Consider the following 13266-nt stretch of genomic DNA (forward strand, 5'->3'; position numbering starts at 1 on the left):
TTCTGGTGAAAAAGAGAAGTGAAACTAAAAAAGGAGAGGTAAAATTTCAAATTTTTTTTTGGTTCTGTTTAATTATCTATAAAACAGGTTGAGAATAATAACTTAATGGTTACCAACATGAGCTCTGAAGCAAGACTGCTTATGTCTTAAGTCCTGGCTCTGCAATTTATTAGCTGCTTAATTTCTCCATTCTTCAATTTCCTGATCTGTGAAATGTGGGTAATAATGTCACTAATTTTATGGTGGGATTAAATGAGTTAAACCAGTTATATAGGCCTAAATATTACTGGTAGCTATGGGGGAGAATGACATTAAATGGCCAAACAGATCTGATAGCCACATAGCTGAAGTCTTCATTAATAATATTATTAATTTTTATTTACTTTTGCTTCAAGTTGTCGCCATTTTTCTCTCTCGATTCGTTTTATTTCAAGCTTTTCCATTTCTTCTTTTTCATATTTCAAACGGGCTTCCTCTAAAGAACCAAAAAAATTTTTTTCTCAGTGATTAAATCAATCTATTTTTAAGACCTGAAAGCTACCGCAAATATTTTCAAGATGTGGTGGTGGAATATTTTGTATATTTACAACCTTTATTATGTGCTAGAAATAAGACAAGTGCTAGATTTCCTTCAAAAAAGTAACATGACTCTCAAAATTTCTAGCCAGAAAAATAGGCCCACATTATATTTCTCTCCTCCAAAAGTTTATAGCAATCCAATAATTATTTTAACCAAGAAAAAATGGCAGATCTATCATGAGTAATTAAGGAGAGGTAAAATCTTCAGAAGATTTCTATAATCTTGTGACATCTGCATCATTAGAAGCAATTACCTAAATCTTCTCTTGCTTTCACTATTAAAAACAAAACGTGAAATATAAGTTAAAGATATGAGTTCAACCCAATTTAATAAAACATTCCCCAAGATCTAGACCCTGATATTGTATTCTTCTTATGAGTCACCTAAAAAGGATTTATATGGTTATCCATAAAAAGCCAACATGGAATCTGAGGACAGACTTTTAAAACCCAAATCTGAGTCCACAGCTGTTCTTAATGCTAAAAGCTACAACCACTTGAAATATTCAGATTTTTAAAATCACTTTTTGGTATTTTAAATAACCAATACTTTTAACTTTTAATTGACTTTTTTTTTTAACAAATGACAGTCCTCTTTAAATTTGGCAAGTAAGTATTATTAAACTATAAGAACTTAGGCTGCTGTGTGTCTTTCTTGCTAGTGTATATTTCCCATATTTAATGAATTTGAGTTTCAGAATTCTTACTGCACAATCAGTGTCAATGCCCCTAATTTAATCAGGAAATACAAACATTTCAAGACAAGGTTGCCAGAATTAGCAGATAGAAATACAGGATGCTTAGTTGAATTTGAATTTCAGATAAACAATAGACTTTTTTTTTTTTTGGTTTAAGTATGTCCCAAATATTGCATGGGGCAAATTATCCTGAATTATCCGTTGTTTACCTGAAGTTCAAATTTAACTGGGCATCCTAGATTTTATCTGGCAACTCTTCTTAAGATATATCCAAAAGTGTATGGTGTGTACTAACAGAACTTTCTGGGGACCCTTTAAATAGTAGGTATCTATTATAAAACAGATTAAATATGAAAAATTAAAGAATTTTGAAAATTCTTTAAAAAAAACATTGGCTGGATTATGGAAATACCAACCTACTATTAGTATTACCTGCATACAAAAATAGTATCAGTGTATTTTGTACCTTCCTCTTTTTGTCGTCTCTCTTCCTCCTCTTGTAGCTGCCTCAATCGTTCAGCTTTGCTGATTTTCTTTTTCTTATTGCCAGGCTTAACAAAGGCCACAACATAAAAAAAGGCTATTAATATGCACCCAAATTTGCTTCCATGAATCCAGTCTTTCACTCATTCAAATATAACTTCCTACTATGTGCAAAGCCTTGGCTAAGTGCATTGAGGACAAAGTATGGAAACAAGTAAGAAAAATAAGCATATAAATGATTCAAAGGCAAGAGTGACAGTGACAAGTATATATGATTTAAATAGTTCTCTCATTTGCAGTGTCCACATCCTTAAAATTGCTAAACAGAACTTTATTTCACTGTTGTAAAGATTAAAATAAAATACATGCAAAAAGAGTTTTAATACTGCTACATCTATAAAAATTAAAGACATTTTTATGACTAACAGATTTCCAGAAAGTTATTTTGCAAGTTTGGAGGAAGGAGAGATTATTTTCAACAGCTGGGATCAAGTAGAGTTTTTATAGAGCAGGTCGTATTTAAATTTGTGCCCACAAGATTTTAACATTGAGCTATGAGGGGAAGATATCCCAAGAAGAGGGAAATGCAGGTATAAGATACGGAATGGAGAGCACTGGAAAGCCCAGCAAGTTCAGCGGACCTTGGGAAGACTCCAAGAAGAGGTGATGATGGAAATGAGAATGGAAAAGCTATGCGATAGAGTTTGCACATTATTCTAAAAGAAGTGGAAACCCCCTAAAAGAACTGGAAATCCCCTAAAAGTTTTTGAGAAGAACTGCAGCTATTAAGAATATAATTTTTAAAACTAACCTAGTATTAGGGGAAAAAATTGATTATAAAGAGGAGAACATCTTGGTAACTATTAACAATATTAATAAACTAAAGTCATGGCAATGGAAATTCAGGTAGGAGAATGGACCCAATAAATATTTTATAAGCTAACTTAGTTGATAATGATTAAAATTGGAGGCAAGGAGAGGAAGGAGTCAGGAAAACAGTCAAAAAGAAGAATGGTAGTCTAGAACAAGTAAATTTGAAAGAGAAACTGTTTAAAGGAGGCTAAGTATAATTAGTAGTAGGAAGTGCTGGTGGAACATCTAGACAATGCTTGGGGGCATTGAAACTGGAGAACTGAGGTTTAGCAGAATACAGACTTGAGAACTATCTGGGTGATAACCACCCCCCTCCGTTTTCCCTAAGTGAGAGTATAGAAAGAGAAAAGCACCATCTCAATTTAGGAATCAATAGAGTAGATAATCCTTGGGATATACAGACTCTTGGGCGACCATCTTCTCTTTGTGGCTCACCAACTACAGGATGCTCCTTTGAAATCTCCAATCCATTAGCCCTACCACTTTTTCACTGTCCATCAACCCCTCTCATACCTTCACTTCTTTACCCACGTTAGATTTCACAGCTCATCACCATAATCACTGACATATATATCTCCACCTCCCTATTTTCCACTCCCTCTGAGAAGCTCAGCTGGCAGACTCCTAGTTCTAGCTAAGCTCAACACTCCCATTTATTCTGTGCTAGTAATATGAACAGCTGAACCTTGCCAGAGAAAAATATACAGGCTCAAGTTTATCAGCACAGATTTTAAATGGCTCTAAGCACCATGCAGTGTTCCTACTACTATTTCAGTCCCCTCACTCTTCAAACCTCCCAAATCCTCTCCTCTTTTCTACTTTCAGCTGTTGCCCTTACCTCTGATATCACTAGAAATTTTGAGGAGAGAAAAATCTCCTTTACACACCAAATCTTTGAACCTACCTAACATCTTTGTCTACCTTCCTTCCCATCACAGTGGATGAACTGTCTGTACCTATGGCTATTTCAGGCTGAACTTGCCACTCTTACACTGGATCCTGTCCTTCACTGTCCCTTTAAGACTTGGCCCTTGTTTGTAGTTAACACCTCTAGTTGTTCATAAATTTCTCCCTCTCTGGATTTCACATCCCTCTCCATCTTTTGCTCCAATTCCATTACTCTTTATATCAGACCACCTGAATGTAGTTGCCCACTGCTTCCACTTTCCCATTTTCTGCACAGCCCACTCCAACTGGGCTTTGGTTTCCGTTCCTCCATTAAAACCTCTTTTGTCAATGAACCTTAAGATGGCAGTGTTTCCAATGCCAATGGTCAATTTTCAGCTCTCATTTTACTCATCTGTCGTCATCATTTGACAGTTTTTCTTCCTCCTTCTTAAAATATTTTCTTCATTGGGCCTTTGGGTTAGTACTGTCTGATTTTGCTTCTTCTCTCACAGGTTACTCCTCAGACTTCTTTTCTGGCTTCTCTTCCTCAGCTGTAGTTGATCAGTAACTTTTAAAATTACTTGTTCATATATTCCCTAAAAGAATTTTGAAAAACTATGTACCCCTTCACACATTTTAAGTTGGCATTGAAAACTTCATCACAAGCTGCAAACGTTGTACTTTGCAGTATATGACATAAAAAAATAAAACTTTTACATCACTCTTTCAAATATATCCATCACTATTTAAAATATATCCAATGGAATCTACATACCATTGTGATTTAATGGCCAATATCATCAATTAAAAAAATATGAACAAGCTTTACTTTAATAAAAATTTTCATCTTTTTTCTCTGTAAACTCATGTTTCCATTCCCATTCCCTCACAGAATCTTATCTTAACGTAATACACTTAAAAAAGTTTTGTTGATCCTCCTATCATATTCAGCTGTTACAAAACTACGTACAAAATTTTATTTCCTTGTCTGTAAGTTTCTGAATTGCATTCTAATTATTTTCAGTATACAATTGAATGAAGCAACATATTATATTACATATTTTGATAAGTAAATATTAAACATAAAAAGTGAAATTTTACTGGATATGCATCTCTTGATGAGATGGTTGGTTTTTCTCTTTTTCTGGGTTAGTTCATGATCCGTGGATAGGTGTTAGCTACTGCTGAATGAAACAAGGATTCAGACAGATTCTATTTTAATTTTTACAAATATGAGAAGTGAGAAATCTGGTTTATATTAAAAAGCCAACGGGAACAGGTTTGTTACAGCTATATCATGCAATTCTTTGAATCCTTTCCATATCATATGCCAACAATTATATTGATTTACCAAAAAAATTTACCCCTAGGGATAATCACTGATGTTTGTGATGATTTTCTTGTTTTCTTTAAAAGTTTTATTACATATGTATGTATTCCTAAACAATACAGTTTGCTTATTTTTGCACTTTACATAAATACTATTATACTCAAGGTATGTGATTTCCTTCTTTTCTTATTGTAGTAAAGTATACATAACATAAAATTTACCATTTTAACCATGTTTAAATGTACAGGTCATTGGCATTAAGTACATTCACACTGCTGTACAATCATCACTGCCACTCATCTCCAGAACTTTTTCATCATCCCAAACTAAAACTCTGTATCCGTTAAACATTAACTTCCCTTTTCCCCAACCCCAGCCCTTGTCAGTCACCATTCTACTTTCTGTCTCTATGAATTTTACTACTCCAGATATTTCATATAAGTAAAATAATACAATATTTATCCTTTTGTGCAATTTACTTCTTTAGATACACATTATGGTTGGTAAGATTCATCCATATTGGTGGATACAGCCATAGCTGTATATTTTCACTGCTGAATAGTAAACTCGTTAACTTATTTATCCATTCTTCTTCTGATACACATTGGATGGTTTCCAGTTTGTTACTATTACGAATAATGCTGCTATAAATCTTCTAGTGTATGCATTCTGGTGTCCATTTGCAAGCTTTTCTACAGTTATACCTAGGAGTAAAACTGGTAAGTATGTGCATTTTCAATGTTATTAAAGCTGAATTTTCCAAAGTAATTATTTCAATTTACACTCCCATAATCATTATCCAAGTCAATATTGGTTAATTTCAGTACTTTTGCTTCTCTGGTAGTTGGCTTTTGTTGTCGTTGTTGTTTTTAATATAAATACCTTTATCAGGCTAAGGAAGTGTCCTTTAACCTACTAAATGGTAAGGTACAGTAATTGAATTTCTAATTCAATCTAATTGTATTCACGTAATGTCTTATATTAAACCAATTCTGCCATCATGAGATAAACTGAATTGGGTCATGATTTATTATCATTAAATATACTTCCATATTGAGCTTGCTAACATTTTGCTTAGAAATTTTGCATTTATGTTCATGAATGGGTTTCAATTTTCCTTTCTCATACTATTCTCAGGTTACCCAGGCAACTCAAAATGGATTAGGAGTGTTCCCTCTTTTTTCATGCTCTGGAAGAATTTGTATACAAATGAAATCATTTACCTTTGAATGAAGAACAAGCTAACAAAGACTTATAGACCTAGAATTTTCTCTCTGGGAAGCTTTTTAATCAGTGATTTAATTTCTTAAATGATTATAGGACTATGCAGGTTTTCTATTTCTTCATGAAACAGTTTGAGTAAGTCATTTTTTTCTGGCTGTTTGTCTAATTCATCTAAGTTTTCTAATTTATTGACATATCAGACTGTTCAAATAATGTCATTTAATGTCAAAGTCCTTTCTTCCTTTTCATCCCTAATATTGATTATTTATGCCTTTTGCTCTTCTTGACAAAATTTACCAGAGAACTGTCCATTTTATCAGTATTTTCAAAGAAATAAATTCATTCATTCAACTGTTTTAAGAAATATTGAGCATCTAACATGTGGTAGGCATTTGAGATATACCAGTAAACAGACAGACAAATCTTTGCACTTATGAGCTTATATTCAAATTGGAAGAGAGAGACAAAAACAACTTTAAAAACATTAAAAATAAACTATAAAATATTTTAGAGGGTGAAAAGTGCTATGGAAGAAAGCAAAGGGACTCCAGACTGCAGGAGTAGCTGGGGAAGGGATGAATTACAATTTTAAATGGAGTGACTAGGGTGGGCCTCATGGAGAAGGTAACATATGGCGAAGACTTGAAGGATATGAGGTTATTAAGCCTCTCTATTGAACGTTTTCTATTTTATTAATTTTTGTATTTCTGTTTATTATTTCCTTCCTTTTCCTTACTTTGAGTTTTAGCCTTTTTCTCACTTCTTAAAGAATGTTTAGTTCATTAATTTTTTAGTTTTTTTTCTTCTTCTAATATAAGTATTTAGGGCTACACATTTCCCTCTGAGTATTGCTTTAGGTACATTCCACAAATTTTGAAATATTTTCCTTATCTTTGAGTTAAAAATATTTTCTGACTTCCATATATTACTTCTTGACCCATTTTAGAATGTTTAAAAAATTCCAGCATATTATGTCTTCCTCTTTATCACTGATTTCTTTCACTTTTTAGCTTAATTTCACTGAGGTTATACTACATGCTCTGAATTGTTTCAAATGTTTGAACTTTGAGAATAGTTTTATGTCACAGGATATGGTCAATTTTGAAAAAAATATGTGTTTAAAATTCTCTAGTTGTTGGGTGTGGTGTTCTAAATACGTCTAATTTATTAGATTTGTTCATCATGTTGTTCCAATTTTCTAAATCCTTACTGAGTGTCTAATGCTTGTTCTGTCAATTATTGAAAGAGGAAATCTGCTATGGTTGTGGGCTTGTCTATTTCTCCTGATAGTTTTCTGAATTTGTGCATTGTATATTTCAAGGTTTTTCAGTTAGGTATATACAAATTTAAAATGATATTTTCTTGGTTAGTCAAATCTTTATCATTACAAAAATGGCCTCTTTATTTCTAGAAGTGTTTTTCTTTTTGTCTTAATGTTGTGTTCAATATTAATATAGCTATATCAGCTTTCATTTTTCTAGTGTTTGCATAGCATGTCTTTTTCTATCATCTTACTTTCAACTTTTCTGTATCTTTATTCTTTAGATAGTGTTCTTAAAAAATTATTGTTGGATTTTATTTTTTTAACCAATCTGATGATCTTTCTCTTTTGATTTTGGGGTGTTGTTTTATCTTCTTTTTGTATTCTTTCTTGATATCTTTTCAATTGGTTATTGTTTATCAATCCACTATTTTCCCTCTACTAATTTGAAAGTTCTACACTCTATATCATTTTAGCAGCTATCCTAGAAAGTCAACATACATACCTAATATATAAATACATTTATCCTACTACCAAATAGTACAAGGACTTCAGAGCATCTTAACTCAATTTATCCTTCCCTAACCCAAATTATACATTATTGTTGTCATGTATCTTTTTATAACAGTTTTACTAATAAAACCCACAAACCATCCAATTTACTCAAAGTATACAATTCAATGACTTTCAGTGTATTCACAAAGTTGTGCAACCACCACCATAATCAATTTTAGAACATTTTCGTCACCCCCAAAAAAGAAACCCCATAACCATTAGCAGTCATCCCTCCCATTTCTTTCCAACCCCCCAGCTCTAGGAAACAACTGATCTACTTTCTCTATAGATTTGCCTATTCTGACATTGCATATAACTGGAATCATGCAATGTGTGGTCTTTTGTGATTGGCTCTTTCACTTAGCATAATATTTTCAAGGTTCATCCATGCTATAGCATGTATCAATATTTCCAGTTTTTGTCTGAAAAATATTCCATTGTATGTATATACCACATTTTATCTATTCATCAACTGATGAACATTTGGGGTTGTTAGGTGTTGTGTATAATACTTTTTTAAACCCATATATTATCATTATGATGACTGTTTTATACCTTATGTACTAATCTGTTTTGCAGGTGGCAAACTCAGTTTTTGCCTGAAAAAGTGTCTTTATTTCACCTTTATTTTTGAAACCTATTTGAGCTGATATTGAATTCTAAGTTGCCAGTTATTTACTTTCAGCACACTGAAGACATCATTTCACTGTCCTTGGCTTTCATTGTTGCTATGCAAGACCAAAGTTCAAATTTTGCCCAGTTCTGCGATGTCCTCATGATAAAAACAGTTTTAGTGCGTCCATTACTTCTTCAGTTCCTACCTTCATTTAGGTTTTCTCCTGATAATTTCTGAACATATTATCAGCACTTAAATGCTTTTAAGAGGATAGTTTTGACCTATATGTATATATTTTAGTCAGCATTATTTATTGTTTTCAGCAGAAAGTTTGATCCAAAAAATATTAAGCCTAATATTACTGGAAATGGAAAAATCAAAATAATATTTTTGATAAAATTATTATATCTTACCACTTGGTTTAAGTTGATCAAAACTCTTAAGTTGCAGATTTTGCTCAAAGTATAAAAAATGTCTACTATTTACCTAGTTAGCAAAGCCCAGCCTTCAAATTTAAACCAATTGGCCAGGGATCCTGTGTCAAGATGGCAGCATAGGTGGACTCTGAACTCACCTCCTCCCATGGATGTAACAAATTGACAACTACTCTTGGAACAATTACCCCTGAGAGAGAACTGAAAACTGGATAAAAAGAACTCCCACACGAAGGGACAGTCCTGACTGAGGTGGAAGAGGCAGAAATTCCATTCTGGAGGGAAAAAACTCATCTTCTAGCAGTGATGCTTCATGGCTGGTTGGGAGGAATCTTAAGGAACAAAGCCTTCCATGGAGGTGTGGGTGATCTGAGTGGGAGAGCTTTACCACAATAAGCAACTTTTGGACTCAGCAAAACTGAATGTCATAATGTCTGGCTTTGCTGGCTCTTAACTACAACAGGGAATAGCCCTAGAAAAGCTATGGAACATAAGCGGAGAGAAGCCTGCTCTTAAAGGGCCCACACAAAAATTCACCTGTTTCAGAAAGCAACCTAAAATCACCAGAAAGAAAGGTGCACAGTCCTTTGGTGAAAAGAGACTCACTTGATAGGCTCTGGATGCATCTCAATGAATGGTGAGATCTCCCCAGGCTGGGACCACCTCCCCAGGGACCGAGACATTGGTGGCAGCCATTATTGTGACCTACTATCTGTGTGCTGACACAGATGCTGGCAGACACCATTGGAGTTCTTCCCCAAGCCTGTTAGCACAGGGGTCTGCCCCACCCACTAGAGCACCAATTTAATCCAGCTCAGCCAGGGCAGGCAGCCCACCCTACGGACTGGCCCCACGCAACAAAAAGCCCTTAGGCAACTTATGGGCCTGCATAGCCTGGGTGCCTGGAACCCCTGCAGCAGGTGAGTGGATCAGCCTCTGAGGGGCAGGACATGCATGAGGGACAGGCTTGCATTGGTGGAGGGTGTGAGGCCTCTGCAGTGGGGTGACTGGGTCTGCTTCACTGGGTCAAGGCGTGAGCATGGGGCAGGACTGTGTTGAGGGGGTGTGTGAGCCTGTGGGTGGTGGGGGTTGTCAGGTACAGCAGACTAATGCTTCTCAAACAGCCACATAGGGGATCAGCCCCACCTTCCAAAGCCTGAAACAATTGGGTTCTCCCATGCCTGGTGCTGGCCCCACTCAGCTGCACTTCTGAGAGAGCTGACAATAGCCTTGCAGACCAGAGGCCTACAGCAATTGTGAGCTCCTGAGCCTGGCAACCAGCCATGCTGGGGGCCTACTCACTTAACAGAAAAACTGTAACAGGAATGTGCTACTAGACCTTGCAGCCAAGTCTGCTAGGGCTCCTCATGCCTGATAAAGTGACTGAAGGGATCATAGCAGCCACATGCAGCTGAATATTACAACCAGCTAGCCAGCAGGACAGCCTAGCTTCCTTAGGCATCTTCAGCAAGAGCAACCATGCCACAACAGAAGGACAAACATAGCCCACACAGGGCACACTCTTAGAATATTTGGAACTGGTGACAAGAAGGAAGCACACTGCTGGGCCTCATAAGGCATCTCTTACATAAAGTCACCTCTCCAAGATCAGGAGACATAGCTGATCTACCTAATACATGGATACAAGCACAGAGAAAGAGGCAAAATGAGGACATAAAGGAATATGTTCCAAATAAGGGAACAGCACAGATCCTCAGAAAAAGAACTAAATGAAACAGAGATAAACAAGCTATCTGACAAATAGTACAAACTAATAGTCATAAGGATGCTGACTAATCTTGGGAGAAGAATGGGTGAACTCAGTGAGAACTACAACAAAGTATTGGAAAATGTAAAAAACAACCAATCAGAAATGAAGAATATAATACTAGAAATGAAAAATTCACTAGAGGGACTCAATAGCAGAGTAGATGATACAGAAGAACAGATCAGTGAGCTGGACAAAAGACTAGAGGAAATCACCCAAGCTGAATAGATACAAAAAAGAATTAAAAACAAGGACAGTCTAAAGGACCTCTGGGACAACAAGAAGTGTACTAACATCTGTATTATAGGTATCCCAGAAGGAGAAGAGAGAGATGACAGGGTAGAGAATATATTAGAAGAAATAATTGCTGAAAACTTTCCTACCCTAAGGAAGGAAACAGACATCCAGGTACAGGTAGCACAGAGAGCACCAAACAAGATAAACCCAGAGGCCGACACCAAGACACATTATAATTAAAATGTCAAGAATTAAAGATAAAGAGACAATCCTAAAAGCTACAAGACAAAGGCAACAAGATACATAAAAAGGAAACACCCTAAGGCTATCTGCTGACTTCTCAGCAGAGACCTTACAGGCTAGAAAGGAGTGGCACAATATATTTCAAATGCTGAAAGGAAAAACCCTGCAGCCAAGAATACTCTATCCAACAAGGTTATCATTCAGAATGGAAGGAGAGATAAAGAGTTTCCCAGACAAGCAAAAACTAAAGGAGTTTATCACCAAGAAACTAGCCTTACAAGAAATTCTAAAGGGACTTATTTCAGTGGAAAAGAAAAGACCAGAAAAAGGAATAAGAAAATTATCAAAACAAACAAAAAACAATAAATTCACTGGTAAAGGTAGCAAAGATACAATAAAGGTATCAGATCATCAACCTATGAAGCTAATATGAAAGTCAAAAGACAAAAGTACTAAAGTTATCTATTTCTATGATAAGAGGGTAACAGAAACACACACAAAGAGGTCAAACACATAAAATGTGGGAGGAGGGGAGTAAAAGAGTAGAGCTTCTGGCAAGAGGTCAAACTTAAGAGACTATCAACTTAATATAGATTGCTATATACATAGTTTATTATATATGAACCTCATAGTAAACACAAGGCAGAAACCTATAATAAATACCAAAAAATTAAGAGGAAGGAACCCAAACATAATACTAAAGGAATCCATCAAACCCCAAGGGAAGAGAGCAAGAGAAGAAGAAAGGAACAGAGAAGAACAACTAAAACACACAGAAAAAAAGGAGCAAAATGGCATTAAGTACATTCTTATCAACAGCTACTTTAAATGTCAATGGACTAAATGCTCCAATCAAAAGGCATAGGGTGGCTGACTGGATAAAAAAACATGACTCATATTTATGCTGCATACAAGAGACACACTTCAGACCTAAAGACACTCACAAACTGAAAGTGAAGAATGGAAAAAGATACTCCACACAAATGGCAATAAAAAGAAAGCTGGGATAACAACACTTATATCAGAAAAAACAGACTTTAAAACAAAAACTGTGAGAAGAGACAAAGAAGGGCAATGCATAATGATAAAGGGAACAATCCAACAAGAGGAGATAACACTTAGAAATATGTATGCACCCAACATGGGAGCATCTAAATATATAAAGCAATTATTAACAGACATAGAAGGAGAAATAGACAGTAACACAATAACAGTAGGGGACTTTAACACTTCACTTACACCAATGGATAGAGCATCCAAACAAAAGATCAATAAGGAAACATTGGCCTTAAATGACACAGTACACCAGAAGGACTTAGTAGATAAATAAAGAACATGCCATCCAAAAACCACAGGATACACACTTTTCAAATGCACGTGGAACATTCTTCAGGATTGGTCACATATTAGGCCACAAAACAAGTCTCAATAAATTTAAGAAGACTGAAATAATACCAAGCATCTTTTCTGACCTCAATGGTATGAAACTAGAAATCAACTACAGGGAGAAAAATCAGAAAAGCCACAAATATGTGGAAATTAAACAAAATGCTACTGAACAGCAATTGGATCAATGGAGAAACAAAAAAATACCTGGAGACAAAGGAAAAGAAAAATACAACATGCCAAATTTATGGGATACAGCAAAAGCAGTTCTAAGAGAGAAGATTACAGCAATACAGGCCTACCTCAATAAACAAGAAAAATCTCAAATAAACAATCTAATAGTGCACCTAAAGGAACTGGAAAAAGAAGAACAAAGACGAGAATCAGGAGAAGGAAGGAAATAATAAAAATCAGAGCAGAAATAAATGAAATAGAGACTAAAAAAACAAGAGAAACAAATCAATGAAATCAAGAGGTATTTCTTTGAAAAGATAAACAAAACTGACAAACCTTTAGCTAGACTCACCAAGAAAAAAAGACCAAGGAAAAAAGAGAGAAGGCTCAACTAAATGAAATCAGAAATGAAAGAGAAGAAATTACAATGGACACCTCAGAAATAAAAAAGGTTATAAGAGAATACTACAAAAAGCTATAAACCAACAAATAGATAATCTAGAAGAAATGGGTAAAT

At 35.1% G+C, this 13266-nt stretch overlaps 1 protein-coding gene across 10 annotated transcripts in view; it reads right to left on the reverse strand.

Annotated features, from left to right (window-relative positions):
• Positions 1 to 13266, reverse strand: part of DNAI7 (dynein axonemal intermediate chain 7) — a 73452-nt gene that overhangs the window by 47558 nt on the left and 12628 nt on the right. For 8 of the 10 annotated variants that reach the window (XM_070270087.1, XM_070270091.1, XM_023643243.2 and 5 more), the window contains 2 exons: positions 1744 to 1828; positions 384 to 475 (listed from right to left, as the gene is read on the reverse strand). The exons of the other annotated variants lie outside the window; for them this stretch is intronic. In XM_070270087.1, the coding sequence (XP_070126188.1) occupies positions 384 to 443 (60 nt within the window). In that variant the 5' untranslated portion in view covers positions 444 to 475; positions 1744 to 1828. The remainder of the gene's footprint in view (positions 1 to 383; positions 476 to 1743; positions 1829 to 13266) is intronic. 10 annotated transcript variants of the gene reach the window in all.

The sequence above is a fragment of the Equus caballus genome, chromosome 6, assembly GCF_041296265.1.
Source record: "Equus caballus isolate H_3958 breed thoroughbred chromosome 6, TB-T2T, whole genome shotgun sequence".
NCBI lineage: Eukaryota > Metazoa > Chordata > Mammalia > Perissodactyla > Equidae > Equus > Equus caballus.